General features: G+C 52.3%; 1 protein-coding gene across 2 annotated transcripts in view; it reads right to left on the bottom strand.

Moving 5' to 3' along the window:
* Positions 1-7,114, bottom strand: part of gtpbp2b (GTP binding protein 2b) — a 151,475-nt gene extending 144,361 nt beyond the window's left edge. For both annotated transcript variants that reach the window (XM_073056272.1, XM_073056274.1), the window contains exon 1: positions 6,729-7,114. In XM_073056272.1, the coding sequence (XP_072912373.1) occupies positions 6,729-7,052 (324 nt within the window). In that variant the 5' untranslated portion in view covers positions 7,053-7,114. The remainder of the gene's footprint in view (positions 1-6,728) is intronic.
* Between the last annotated feature and the right edge of the window lie 8,509 nt (positions 7,115-15,623).

The following is a 15,623-nucleotide window of genomic DNA, read 5'->3' as shown; positions in this document are numbered from 1 at the left end:
CCTTGAACATAACTGGACTCCCAGTCTCCCACAGTCCCCTGGAAGCTGACCGGACTCCCCGTCTCCCACAGTCCCCTTGAACATAACTGGACTCCCAGTCTCCCACAGTCCCCTGGAACATCACGGGACTCCCCGTCTCCCACAGTCCCCTGGAACATCACCGGACTCCCCGTCTCCCACAGTCCCCTGGAACATCACCGGACTCCCGTCTCCAACAGTCCCCTGGAACATCACGGGGCTCCCCGTCTCCCACAGTCCCCTGGAACATCACGGGGCTCCCCGTCTCCCACAGTCCCCTGGAACATCACGGGGCTCCCCGTCTCACACAGTCCCCTGGAACATCACCGGACTCCCCGTCTCCCACAGTCCCCTGGAACATCACCGGACTCCCCGTCTCCCACAGTCCCCTGGAACATCACCGGGGATCCCCGTCTCCCACAGTCCCCTAGAACATCACCGGACTCCCCGTCTCCCACAGTCCCCAGGAACATCACCGGGCTCCCCGTCTCCCACAGTCCCCTGGAACATCACCGGACTCACCGTCACCCACAGTCCCCTGGAACATCACCGGACTCCCCGTCTCCCACAGTCCCCTGGAACATCACGGGACTCCCCGTCTCTCACAGTCCCCTGGAACATCACGGGGCTCCCCGTCTCCCACAGTCCCCTGGAACATCACGGGGCTCCCCGTCTACCACAGTCCCCTGGAAGCTCACGGGACTCCCCGTCTCCCACAGTCCCCTGGAACATCACCGGACTCCCCGTCTGCCACAGTCCCCTGGAAGCTCACCGGGGCTCCCCGTCTCCCACAGTCCCCTAGAACATCACCGGACTCCCCGTCTGCCACAGTCCCCTGGAACATCACCGGACTCCCCGTCTCCCACAGTCCCCTAGAACATCACCGGACTCCCCGTCTCCCACAGTCCCCTGGAACATCACCGGGGATCCCCGCCTCCCACAGTCCCCTAGAACATCACCGGACTCCCCGTCTCCCACAGTCCCCTGGAACATCACCGGGCTCCCCGTCTCCCACAGTCCCCTGGAACATCACGGGACTCCCCGTCTCCCACAGTCCCCTGGAACATCACCGGACTCCCCGTCTCCCACAGTCCCCTGGAACATCACCGGACTCCCCGTCTCCCACAGTCCCCTGTAACATCACCGGACTCCCCGTCTGCCACAGTCCCCTGTAACATCACCGGACTCCCCGTCTCCCACAGTCCCCTGGAACATCACGGGGCTCCCCGTCTCCCACAGTCCCCTGGAACATCACCGACTCCCCGTCTCCCACAGTCCCCTGGAAGCTGACCGGACTCCCCGTCTCCCACAGTCCCCTGGAAGCTGACCGGACTCCCCGTCTCCCACAGTCCCCTGGAACATCACGGGACTCCCCGTCTCTCACAGTCCCTTGGAACATCACCGGACCCACCGTCTCCCACAGTCCCCTGGAACATCACGGGACTCCCCGTCTCCCACAGTCCCCTGGAACATCACCGGGGCTCCCCGTCTCCCACAGTCCCCTAGAACATCACCGGACTCCCCGTCTCCCACAGTCCCCTGGAACATCACCGGACTCCCCGTCTGCCACAGTCCCCTGGAACATCACCGGACTCCCCGTCTGCCACAGTCCCAAGGAATCTCACCGGGGCTCCCCGTCTCCCACAGTCCCCTAGAACATCACCGGACTCCCCGTCTCCCACAGTCCCCTGGAACATCACAGGGGATCCCCGTCTCCCACAGTCCCCTAGAACATCACCGGACTCCCCGTCTCCCACAGTCCCCTGGAACAACACTGGGCTCCCCGTCTCCCACAGTCCCCTGGAACATCACGGGACTCCCCGTCTCCCACAGTCCCCTGGAACATCACCGGACTCCCCGTCTCCCACAGTCCCCTGGAACATCACCGGACTCCCCGTCTCCCACAGTCCCCTGTAACATCACCGGGCTCCCCGTCTCCCACAGTCCCCAGGAACATCACGGGGCTCCCCGTCTCCCACAGTCCCCTGGAACATCACCGGACTCCCCGTCTCCCACAGTCCCCTGGAAGCTGACCGGACTCCCCGTCTCTCACAGTCCCCTGGAACATCACCGGACTCCCCGTCTCCCACAGTCCCCAGGAACATCACCGGGCTCCCCGTCTCCCACAGTCCCCTGGAACATCACCGGACTCACCGTCTCCCACAGTCCCCTGGAACATCACGGGGCTCCCTGTCTCCCACAGTCCCCTGGAAGATCACCGGGCTCCCCGTCTCCCACAGTCCCCTGGAACATCACCGGGGATCCCCGTCTCCCACAGTCCCCTGGAACATCACCGGACTCCCCGTCTCCCACAGTCCCCTGGAACATCACCGGGCTCCCCGTCACCCACAGTCCCCTGGAACATCACCGGGCTCCCCGTCTCCCACAGTCCCCTGGAACATCACCGGGCTCCCCGTCTCCCACAGACCCCTTGAACATAACTGGACTCCCAGTCTCCCACAGTCCCCTGGAACATCACCGGGCTCCCCGTCTCCCACAGTCCCCTTGAACATAACTGGACTCCCAGTCTCCCACAGTCCCCTGGAACATCACAGGACTCCCCGTCTCCCACAGTCCCCTGGAACATCACCGGACTCCCCGTCTCCCACAGTCCCCTGGAACATCACCGGACCCCCGTCTCCAACAGTCCCCTGGAACATCACGGGGCTCCCCGTCTCCCACAGTCCCCTGGAACATCACGGGGCTCCCCGTCTCCCACAGTCCCCTGGAACATCACCGGACTCCCCGTCTCCCACAGTCCCCTGGAACATCACCGGACTCCCTGTCTCCCACAGTCCCCTGGAACATCACCGGACTCCCCGTCTCCCACAGTCCCCTGGAACATCACCGGACTCCCCGTCTCCCACAGTCCCCAGGAACATCACGGGGCTCCCCATCTCCCACAGTCCCCTGGAACATCACTGGACTCCCCGTCTCCCACAGTCCCCTGGAACATCACGGGGCTCCCCGTCTCGCACAGTCCCCTGGAACATCACCGACTCCCCGTCTCCCACAGTCCCCTGGAACATCACCGGACTCCCCGTCTCCCACAGTCCCCAGGAACATCACGGGGCTCCCCGTCTCTCACAGTCCCCTGGAACATCACGGGACACCCCGTCTCCCACAGTCCCCTGGAACATCACGGGAATCCCCATCTCCCACAGTCCCCTGGAACATCACCGGACTCCCCGTCTCCCACAGTCCCCAGGAACATCACCGGGCTCCCCGTCTCCCACAGTCCCCTGGAACATCACGGGGCTCCCCTTCACCCATAGTCCCCCGGAACATCACGGGGCTCCCCGTCTCCCACAGTCCCCCGGAACATCACGGGGCTCCCCGTCTCCCACAGTCCCCTGGAAGCTCACGGGGCTCCCTGTCTACCACAGTCCCCTGGAAGCTCACGGGACTCCCCGTCTCCCACAGTCCCCTGGAACATCACCGGACTCCCCGTCTCCCACAGTCCCCATGAACATCACCGGACTCCCCGTCTGCCACAGTCCCCTGGAAGCTCACCGGGGCTCCCCGTCTCCCACAGTCCCCTAGAACATCACCGGACTCCCCGTCTCCCACAGTCCCCTGGAACATCACCGGACTCCTCGTCTGCCACAGTCCCCTGGAACATCACCGGACTCCCCGTCTGCCACAGTCCCCTGGAACATCACCGGACTCCCCGTCTGCCACAGTCCCCTGGAATCTCACCGGGGCTCCCCGTCTCCCACAGTCCCCTAGAACATCACCGGACTCCCCGTCTCCCACAGTCCCCTGGAACATCACGGGGCTCCCCGTCTCCCACAGTCCCCTGGAACATCACTGGACTCCCCGTCTCCCACAGTCCCCTGGAACATCACGGGGCTCCCCGTCTCCCACACTCCCCTGGAACATCACCGGGCTCCCCGTCTCCCACAGTCCCCAGGAACATTACGGGACTCCCTGTCTCCCACAGTCCCCTGGAACATCACCGGACTCCCCGTCTCCCACAGTCCTCTGGAAGCTGACCGGACTCCCCGTCTCCCACAGTCCCCTGGAACATCACGGGACTCCCCGTCTCCCACAGTCCCCTGGAAGCTGACCGGACTCCCCGTCTCCCACAGTCCCCAGGAACATTACGGGACTCCCTGTCTCCCACAGTCCCCTGGAACATCACCGGACTCCCCGTCTCCCACAGTCCCCTGGAACATCACCGGGCTCCCCGTCTCCCACAGTCCCCAGGAACATTACGGGACTCCCCGTCTCCCACAGTCCCCTGGAACATCACCGGATTCCCCGTCTCCCACAGTCCCCTGGAAGCTGACCGGACTCCCCGTCTCCCACAGTCCCCTGGAACATCACGGGACTCCCCGTCTCCCACAGTCCCCTGGAAGCTGACCGGACTCCCCGTCTCCCACAGTCCCCTGGAACATCACGGGACTCCCCGTCTCCCACAGTCCCCTGGAACATCACGGGGCTCCCCGTCTCCCAAAGTCCCCTGGAACGTCACCGGACTCCCCGTCTCCCACAGTCCCCTGGAACGTCACCGGACTCCCCGTCTCCCACAGTCCCCTGGAACGTCACGGGGCTCCCCGTCTCCCACAGTCCCCTGGAACGTCACGGGGCTCCCCGTCTCCCACAGTCCCCTGGAACGTCACCGACTCCCCGTCTCCCACAGTCCCCTGGAACATCACCGGACTCACCGTCTCCCACAGTCCCCAGGAACATCACTGGGCTCCCCGTCTCCCACAGTCCCCTGGAACATCACGGGGCTCCCCGTCTCCCACAGTCCCCCGGAACATCACGGGGCTCCCCGTCTCCCACAGTCCCCTGGAACATCACCGACTCCCCGTCTCCCACAGTCCCCTGGAACATCACCGACTCCCCGTCTCCCACAGTCCCCTGGAACATCACGGACTCCCCGTCTCCCACAGTCCCCTGTAACATCACCGGGCTCCCCGTCTCCCACAGTCCCCAGGAACATCACGGGGCTCCCCGTCTCCCACAGTCCCCAGGAACATCACCGGACTCCCCGTCTCCCACAGTCCCCTGGAACATCACCGGACTCCCCGTCTCCCACAGTCCCCTGGAACATCACCGACTCCCCGTCTCCCACAGTCCCCTGGAACATCACCGGGCTTCCCGTCTCCCACAGTCCCCTGGAACATCACGGGACTCCCCGTCTCCCACAGTCCCCTGGAACATCACCGGACTCCCCGTCTCCCACAGTCCCCAGGAACATCACAGGGCTCCCCGTCTCCCACAGTCCCCTGTAACATCACCGGGCTCCCCGTCTCCCACAGTCCCCTGGAACATCACCGGGGATCCCCGTCTTCCACAGTCCCCTGGAACATCACGGGGCTCCCCGTCTCCCACAGTCCCCTGGAACATCACCGGCTCCCCGTCTCCCACAGTCCCCTGGAACATCACCGGGGATCCCCGTCTTCCACAGTCCCCTGGAACATCACGGGGCTCCCCGTCTCCCACAGTCCCCTGTAACATCACCGGGCTCCCCGTCTCCCACAGTCCCCTGGAACATCACCGGGGATCCCCGTCTTCCACAGTCCCCTGGAACATCACGGGGCTCCCCGTCTCCCACAGTCCCCTGGAACATCACCGGCTCCCCGTCTCCCACAGTCCCCTGGAACATCACCAGACTCCCCGTCTCCCACAGTCCCCTGGAACATCACGGTGCTCCCCGTCTCCCACAGTCCCCTGGAACATCCCCGGACTCCCCGTCTCCCACAGCCCCTGGAACCTCATGGGGTGGTGTCTTCCACGGCCCTGGAACCTGTTATACTGTGTAACATCAAAAAAAGGGAATATAAAGAGTGTGGGCATACCACATTCAATCGTCCACAGATCTGCTAAACTAGCACTCGCCACGAGTGTTCTGGATTATAAAAGTGTGATTGTTAATTCTGTAACAGATTTATAAATAAACTCAGCTATTTTCCTCTTCATACATTCATGGCTTATATCGAAATAAAAGTTTCAGAGTGAACTTTTTCATATTCAAACAATTTAAAATTCCACCATATAATGGTCTCTCTTTCGTTGGAGTCCCCTTCATTTTGGGCAGTCCTTACATGCACCTCTACTTTCCTTATTTACCTTGTCTTCTACATCATTGCTACAATTCAGAGGCTTACAACCAGCCCCCATGCCTCCTTTGCTTCCCCATAAACTAATCTGTTCAACACTATCATGAACCTCTTTTTTTTTTATCCTGACATCCTCCAAAATATTGAAGATCCTGGAATATTTGGCTCCTCCTTTGGTTACAATGCAATCAGGTAAGTAACAGAACTTTCATTATTTGTGCAACTAGCACTGAGCTGCGGACACAACTGTCCATTACACACAGTGCCTTTGAATTTACTCAGAAACAATTTCCGATATTCTGGCTGCTGTTTGTTCTGCTTTCACAATCTACTTTGTTCCTCAGTGCTCTAACTTACGGCCCCAATCGGCCAGGACACCATCCCCTCCAGTCCTGCTCTATGTACTCCTACCCTATCTCAGCCTGGACATCACCCCTCCCTCTCCCCCACCCCCACCCCTGTCCTGGCTGTCACTCCTCCCTGCCCCGGCCGACACCTCTCCCTCTTCCTCACCCCCACGCCCCGGTTGTCACCCCTCCCTCACCCCACCCCTTTGCCCCAGCAGTCGCTCCTCTCCCCCCCACCCACATTCCTGCCCTGCCGTTTCCTTCTACACCCCACCCACTGACCATTTCTCACCTCGGGCGGGAGGAAGGGAGGGTTATTGCGGCCCCGCGGTCGACTCTTCGGCTTCTTATGCCCGGGTTTGGGCGCCGCACTACCCTTGTTCTTTTGAGGCGGTCCGGACAGGGGGGTCGCGCCGCAGCCCTGGGCCGGAGTGGAGGGGATCCCACGTCCGCAGGTAAGTCGCGCAGGGCCAGGTCCGGGGCCGCGTCCGGATGCACCCCGAGCTGGAGCCGAGGAACGGCCGGAGCTGGAGCCACGGCCCGAGATCCCAGCGCTGCCCGCCCCCGTTCCGGGGCTTGAGACACCCCCAAACAACTCGCTCATCAGCGGCTCCATGGCAACAAGCCCAAGGACCACTCGAACTCCAACCGTCGTCCAATGGCTCGCACTACGCCTGCGCCACCGCTACCCCAAATCTGAATGAGCATGCGCAATCTCCGACATAAACACTGCTTAGTGCGCCTGCGCCGCCACCTCAGCCGTCAGTACTTCCGTGCGGCTCATAAAGAATGCTTATTGCCAGTGCATGTAATTCCACCGAGTTAGCGGTGGACGATGCTGTGATTCCTTTCGGGGATTGAACCCCTCTCGATTCTAGCGGGATATATTAGAAGCTCTAATCCTTCAACTGAGTAACCATGCAGCAGAATTCCATTCGTCAATGAAATCGATCTGTACTTGGAGAGGGGTTATGTGATGTCCAAGGGGGTCGGGAGCGGGGCTGGGGTTTGGATGGGCCTGAGGAGAGCAAAGAGGAGATGAGGTGTTCTAACGATTCTATTCACATTATGAACAAGAGGAAAGCTGGGGAGGGAATAGTACGTGCTAAGGATCAATGAGGCTATATATGGCCTAATTCTACTCCTGTGTATTATGGTCTTGGGATCTTACCAAATCTGGAAAGGCAAAGACTGATTAGGGATAGTCAGCATGTATTTGTGTGTGGGGAAATAGTGCCTCTCAAATTTGCTTGAATTTTTTTTGAAAGGGTGACCAAAAGATTAGGTAGGACCGTAGATATTGCAGAACAGAAGAACAGTGGAGGTTGCAGAACAGAGACAGACGGGTACGTAGTTCTCTGAAAGTGGATATACAGGTCGGCAGGGCGGTGAAAAACGTGTTGGCATGATTGCCTTCATCGAAAAGAGAATTGAGTAGAAGTGTTTGGACATCACGTTAGCACCATACAAGTTGTTAGTGAGACCACACCTGGGGTATTGTGTTCATGGAAAGAATGTGATTAAGCAAGAGAGAATGCAGTAAAGATTCACAACGATGTTGCCGGGTCTGGAGGGCTGGAGTCCTAAGGAGAGGTTTGATAGTCTGGAATTGCTTACTGTAGGCCTAATCAAAAGTGGTGATGAATCAGCATATAGGAGACAGACTGAAAATCTTGCTGAGTGGTGCCATAACAACAACCTGTCAGCAGGACCAATGAACTGACTATAGACTTCAGGAGAAGGAAACGAGAGGCCTATGAGCCAGTCCTCACTGGAGGATCAGAAGGTTAGTAACTTAAATTCATAGGTGTTATTTCAGAGGACCTGCCCTGTAATTACAAAAAAAGCACAGTAACATCTCTACCTCCTGAGGAATTTGCAGAGAATCGGCATGACATCTAAAACTTTGACAAACTCCTATAGATGTGTAGTGGAGAGAATATTGACTGGCTGTGTTGCAGCCTGGTATGGAAACACCCATGTCCTTGATCAGAAAATCAGCGGATATGTCTCAGTCCATCACAGGTAAAGCCATCCCAACCACTGAGAACGTCTACATGTGCTTTCGCAGGATGATCCATCATCAGAGACTCCCACCTCCCAGGACATGCTCTCTTTTCACTGCTGCCAATAGGGGAAAGGTACAAGAGCCATCGGACTTGCACCACCAGATTTAGGAACAGTTACTACCCCTCATCCATAAGGCTCTTGAACAAGGGCCCATCTAGTGCATGCTGAGCCATTCAAACTATCAACTCCCATCAAACTACACCAGGACCATATCCCTCCATACCCCTACCTATCCAAACTTCTCTTAAACATTGAAATTGAGCTCGCATCCACCACTTGTGCTGGCAGATTGTCCCCCTTAATTTTTTTACCTTTCAACCTTAACCTATGAACTCTAGTTGTTGTCCCACCCAACCTCAGAGGAAAAGCCTACTTTCATTTACCTTATCTATACCCCTCATAATTTTGTATATCACTATCAAATCTCCTCTCAATCTTCTAAATATCAAGGAATAAAGTCCTAACCTATTCAATCTTTCCATATAACTCAGGTCCTCCAGACCCAGCAACATCCGTGTAAATTTTCTCTGTATTCTTTCAATCTTTTCTGTAGGTAGGTGACAAAAACTGCACACAATACTCCAAGTTAGACCTTATACAACTTCAACATGACATCCCATCTCCTGCACACCACAAACGAGAAAATCTGCAGATGCTGGAGGGACTCATCAGACCAGGCAACGTCAATGGAAAAGAGTAAACAGTTGTCTTTTCAGGCCAAGACCCTTCATCTGGCTGGGGAAAAAAATACAAGTCGGAGTCAGAAGGTGGGAGGAGGGGACGAAGAAGTACAAGGTGTTAGGTGAAACCAGGAGGGGTGGAGTAAAGAGCTGGGAAGTTGATAGGTGAAGGAGATAAAGGGCTGGAGGATGGGGAATCTGATAGGAGAGGAGAGACGACCATGGAAAAAAGGGGAGGAGGAGCACCAGAGGGAGGTGATGGGAAAGTAAAGAGATAAGTGAATGAGAGAAATGTTGAAGGGGGTGGGGGTGTTCTGTTACTGGAAGGTTGAGGAATCGATGTTCGTGCTATCAGTTTGGAGGCTGCTCAGACTCCAACCTGAGTGTGGCTCATCATGGCTGTAGACTGACGTTGGAATGGGAATGGGCGGCTACCGGGTGATCCCACTTTTTTTGGCAGATGGAGCATAAGTATTCGGCGAAGCGGTCTACCAATCTACAGCGAGTCTCACTGATATACAGGAGGTCACACCGGGAGCACCGGATACAGTTGATGACCGCAACAGACTCACCTGGAAAGACTGTATGCGCCCTGAATGGTAGTGAGGAAAGAGATGTAGGGGCAGGTGTGCTGCTTGTTCTGCTTGCAAGGATAAATACCAGGAGGGAGATCAGTAGGGAAGGACGAATGAACAAGGAAGTCACATGGGGAGTGATCCCTGTGGAAAGCAGAAGAGAGGGCATACAAGGAAGGTATAGATGTCCTGGGTGGTGAGAACCTGTTGAGAAGACTGAAGCTACGGAGAATTAGGAGAGCCTTAAAGCTCTCTGCTTCTTTCTGGACAGCAGATCCAACCTGTTTTCCTCTGCCACCATTCTCCTGCATCTGGTTCTCACTCTCAAACAGTTTCTTCTCCCACTTCCTTCAAACCAAAGGTGTAGCCATGAGCACTCACATGGGTCCCAGCTATAGCTGTCTTTTTTGTTGGCAACGTGGAACACTATGTTCCAAGCTGCTGCTTTTTATGATGTATGTCAATGATTTGGACTATGGGATTAGTGGATTTGTGGCTAAATTTGCTGATGATACAAAGATAGGTGGAGGAGCGGGTAGTGTTGAGGTAACAGAGAGCCTGCAGAGAGACTTAGATAGTTTAGAGGAATGGGCAAAGAAGTGGGAAATGAAATACAATATTGGAACGGTCATGCACTTTGGTGGAAGAAATAAACAGGCAGACTATTATTTAGATAGGGGAGAGAATTCAAAATGCAGAGATGCAAAGGGACTTGGGAGTCCTCATACAGGATACCCTAAAGGTTAACCTCCAGGTTGAGTTGGTGGTGAAGAAGGCGAATGCAATGTTGGCATTCATTTCTAGAGGTATAGAATATAAGAGCAGGGATGTAATATTGAGGGTCTATAAGGCACTCACGGACCACACTTGGAGTATTGTGTGCAGTTTTGGGCTCCTTATTTTAGAAATGATATACTGACATTGCAAAGGGTTCAGAGAAGATTCACAAGAATGATTCCAGGAATGAAAGGGTTACTGTATGAGGAACATCTGGCAGCTCTTGGGCTGTATTCCCCGGAGTTCGGGAGAATGAGGGAGGATCTCATACAAACATTCAGAATGTTAAAAGGCCTGAACAGATTAGATATGGCAAAGTTATTTCCCATGGTAGGGGAGTCTAGGACAAGAGGGCACAACTTCAGGATTGAATGATGTCCATTTAGAACAGAGATGCGAGAAATTACTTTAGTCAGAGGGTGGTAAATCTGTGGAATTTGTTGTTACAAATGGCTGTGGAGGCTGTCTTTGGGTGTACTTAAGGCAGAGATAGATAAGTTTTTGATTAACCAGGGCATCAAAGGGTATGGTGAGAAGGCAGGGGAGTGATGATGACTGGAAGAACTAGATCAGCTGATGATTGGATGGCGGAGCAAACTCGATGGGCCGAATGGCATGATTCTGCTCCTATATCTAATGGTCTTACTTCTGACACCTTCCTCTCCATTCTCAATCTGTCTGAATCTCTAGAGACAGCCTATCTACCGATAACTTTTATAAATTCACTGATTCTCACAGCTACCTAGGCTATACCTCTCCCCACCCTGTCACTTGTTAAAATGCCATCCACTTCTCTCAGTTCCTCCATCTTGGCTGCATCTGCTCAGGATGAGGCTTTTCATTCCAGAACTAATGAGATGTTCTTCTTTTTCAAAGAAAGCGGCTTCCCTTCCTCCACCATCAATGCTGCCCTCACACACAACACTTCCATTTCGTGCACATCTACCTTCACCCCATTCACCAGGGATAGGGTTCCTCTTGTCCTCTCCTACTACCCCACCAGCCTCTGTGTCCAGCACATACTTCTCCGTAATGTCTGCTATCTCCAACGGAATACCCACCCCCCTTCTGCTTTCCACAGGGACCACTCCCTAGGCAACCTCTTTTCCATTCATCCCTCCCAGTATTTATCCTTGCAAGCAGAACAGGTGCTGCATCTTCCCCTACACCACCTCCCTCTACCATTCAGGGCCCCAAATAGTTTTTGCAGGTGAGGCAACACTTCACCTGTGAGCCTGTTGGGGTCATCTATTGTATCCGGTGTGGCCTCCTGTATATTGGTGAGATTGGGAGACCACTTCAGCAAGCACCTGCACTCTGTCCACCAGAAAAAAAAGGGATCTCCCGGTGGCCATCCATTTCAATTCTACTTCTCATTCCCTTCCCACATGTCAGTCCATGGCCTCCTCTACTATCGCGATGAGGCCACATTCAGGGTGGAGGAGCAACATCTTATATTACGTCTGAGCAGCCTCCAATCTGATGGCATGACCATAGATTTCTCAAATGCCCCCCTTTCCTTCATCATTCCCCATTCCCACTTGCCTCTCACACCTTATCTATTACCTGTCCATCACCTTCCTCTGATGCTCCTCCCCTTCCTTTTCTTTCATAGCCTTCTACCCCCTCCTATCAGGTTCTGCCTTTCGCCAATCAACTTCCCAGCTTTACTTCACCCTTCCCTCTCCTGGTTTCACCATCACCTTGTACTTCTTCCTCCCCTCCCCACCCCCGAGTCTTACTCTGAATTCTTACCTTTCTAGTCCTGATGAAGGGTCTCAGCACAAAATGTCAACTGTTCACTCTTTTCTTTAGATGCTGTCTGCTTCAGCATTTTGTGTGAGTCCTGTACTCAATACTTTGATTTATGAAGGCAAATGTGCCTAAAGCTTTGTTTATTACCCAATGCTTTGAGAGCACCCTAATCACAAACTGTTCCAGTTGCTACCATCTGGGAAATGGTACCACAGCATAAAAGCCAGGACCAACAGGCTCTGGGACAGCTTCTTCCACCAGGCCGTCAGACTGATTAATTCATGCAGATACAATTGTATTTCTATGTTATACTGACTGTCCTGTTGTACATATTATTATAAATTACTATAAATTGCACATTTAGATGGAGACATAAAGATTTTTACTCATGTATATGAAGGATGTAAGATTCAATCTAGTGGTGCTAGAGAGTTTGTGAACCCTGTAGAATTTTCTGTATAAATCTGACCTAAAATGTGATCAGATCTTCTTATAAGTCCTAAAGCTAGATAAACAGAACCCAATTAAATAACTAACACAAAACCATACTTGTTCATTTATTTATTGAGAAAAATAATCCAATATTACATGTATTTGTTGGAAAAAGTATGTGAACTTCTGGGGTAATGCCTTCTACAAAAGTTATTTGGAGTCAGGCATTCTAATCAATGAGATGAGATTGGAGGTGTGGGTTGTGGAGGTGCTCTGCCTGATAGAAACACACAAAGTCAGGTTGCTGATAGAGCCTGCTCTTCTCAAGAAAGATTTGTTTATGTGCACTAGGCCAACATCAAAACAACTTTCAGAGGACTTTATAAGAATTGTAGAGATGCATCAAGCTGGAAAGGGCTACAAAAGCATTTCCAAAGACCTGAGTGTTCATCAGTCCACAGTCAGAGAAACTGCCTACAAATGGAGGAAACTCAGTACTGTTGCTACTCTCTCTAGGAGTGGGCTTCCTGTAAAAAGATCACACCAAGAGTACAACATGTAATGCTGAAGAAGGTGAAAAACCTAATGGTAACAGCAAAAGACCTGCAGAAATCTCTAGAACTGTTCATGCATCCACTATAAGAAAAATAAAACAAGAATGGTGCTCCTAGAAGGACACCATGGAGGAAACCACTGCTCTCCAGATAAAAACCATTGCTGCATGACTCAAGTCTGCAAAAGACCACCTGAATGTTCTACAACTCTTCTGGGACAATGTTATATGGACAGATGAGACAAAAGTTGAGCTTTCTGGCAAAAATGCACATTGCAATATTTGGAGGAAAAGGGCCCTGCAAATCAACACCCAAACCTCATTCTAACTGTGAAGTATGGTGGAAGGAGCATCATTATTTGGGGCTGCTTTGCTACCTCAGGGTCTGGACAGTTTGCAACCATTGAGGGAACAATGAATTCAAAATTGTATCAAGACATTTTACAGGAGAATGTCAGGGTAGCAGTCCATTACCTGAAGCTTAATAGAAATTGGATAGTGCAACAAGACGATCTGAAAGACAAATAAATCAACAACAGAATGGTCTAAAAAGAAGAAAATTCATGTTCTGCAATGGCCAAGTCAAAATCCTGACCATTATCCTACAGAAGTGTTGTGGAAGGACCTGAAGCAACCAGTTCATACAAGGAAGCCCACCAATATCCCAGAGTTGAAGCAGTTTTGTAAGGAGGAATGGCCTAAAATTCCTCCAGGCTGATGTGTAGGATTGATCAACAGTTAGCATAAATGTTTGATTGAAGTTATTGCTGTACAGGGGGTCACATCAGTTACTGAAAGCAAAGATTCATATACTTTTACTATTGGATCATTTTTCTCAATAAATAAATGAACAAGTATAATTTTTGACTTATTTAAATGGGTTCTCTTTATCTAGTTTTAGGACATGAAGATTTGATCAGATTTTAGATCATATTTAAGCAGAAATAGAGAAAATTTGACAAAGTTCACAAACTTTCTAGCGCCACTGTAACTGTGACACCACTTTCAATGAATTCCTGTATTCCCAGATCTCTTTGTTCTACCATGCTCCTCAGTGTTCTACTGTTCACTGTGTAAGACAAACGCTGGTTGGTCATACCAAAGTACAAGACTTCGCATTTTCCTGCATTAAATTTCATCTGACATTTCTCAGCTCATTTTTCCAGCTGGTCCAGACCCTGCTGCAAGCCATGATAGCCTTCCTCACTGTTCACTTCACCCCCAATATTGGTGTCATCCACAAATATGCTTAACCACATTATCATCCAGATTATTGAGATAGGTGACAAAGAACAGACCCAGCATCAATCCCTGTGGCACTCCACTAGTCACAGACCTCCAGTCAAAGAGGCAACCATATACTACCACTCCCTGGCTTCTCCCATAAAGCCAATGTCTTATCCAACTTACTACTTCATCTTGAATGCTGAGCGACTGAACCTTCTTGACCATCCTCCTATGTGGGATTTGGTAAGGGCATTGCTAGTTTATGTACATCCACTACCTTGCCTTCATAAACTTTCCTGATAACGTCTTTGAAAAACTCCATAATATTGGTTAGACACAACCTTCCACGCACAAAGGCTTGCTAACGTTCCTTAATCAGTCCCTGTCTATCCGAATACTCATATACCGGACCCCAGAATACCTTCCAATAACTTGCTCACTATTGATGTCAGGCCCATCAGCCTATAATATCCTGGTTCATTTTTAGAGCCTTTCTTAAGCAGTGCTATCCTACAATCCTCCGGTACTTCACCTGTCGCTAAGGATGATATTAATATCTGCTCGGGCCCCAGCAAATTCTGCACTTGCCTTTCGCAGGGTCTGAGGGAACACCTTGCCACCAGGCCCTGGGGATTTATCCACCCTAAATTGCCTCAAGACAGCAAACACCTGCTCCTCTGTAATCTGTACAGGGTCCATGAAGTTGACTCTGGACTCTGTGTCTATCTCCTGAATAAATACAAAAGCAAGAAATTCATTTAATATCTCCCCCAACCCTCTGGCTCCACATATGGATTACCATTCTGATTTCCAGAGGGCCAATTCTGCCCCTCGCAATGCTTTGGCTCTTAACATTTCTCCTTCACCTTGTCTGCTTGAGTAATCTCATGCCTTCTTTTAGCCCTCCTGATTTCATTAAGTGTTTTCTTGCATTTCTTATACCCCATAAGCACCTCATTTGTTCCTATCTGCCTATATCCCATCATTGAAATGTTTCCACAACCAATAGATTCACTTTCAAGGACTCTCTGTATCATGTTCTGATATTTATTGCTTACTCATTTATATTTTTGTTTCTTATTTTTGTATTCTGCATTCTGGTTGAAAGCCCTAGTTTG

The sequence above is a fragment of the Hemitrygon akajei genome, chromosome 9, assembly GCF_048418815.1.
Source record: "Hemitrygon akajei chromosome 9, sHemAka1.3, whole genome shotgun sequence".
In the NCBI taxonomy this organism is placed as follows: Eukaryota; Metazoa; Chordata; class Chondrichthyes; order Myliobatiformes; family Dasyatidae; genus Hemitrygon; species Hemitrygon akajei.
Note: the sequence above shows the minus strand (reverse complement) of the source record. Positions and strands in the feature narration are given on the sequence as shown.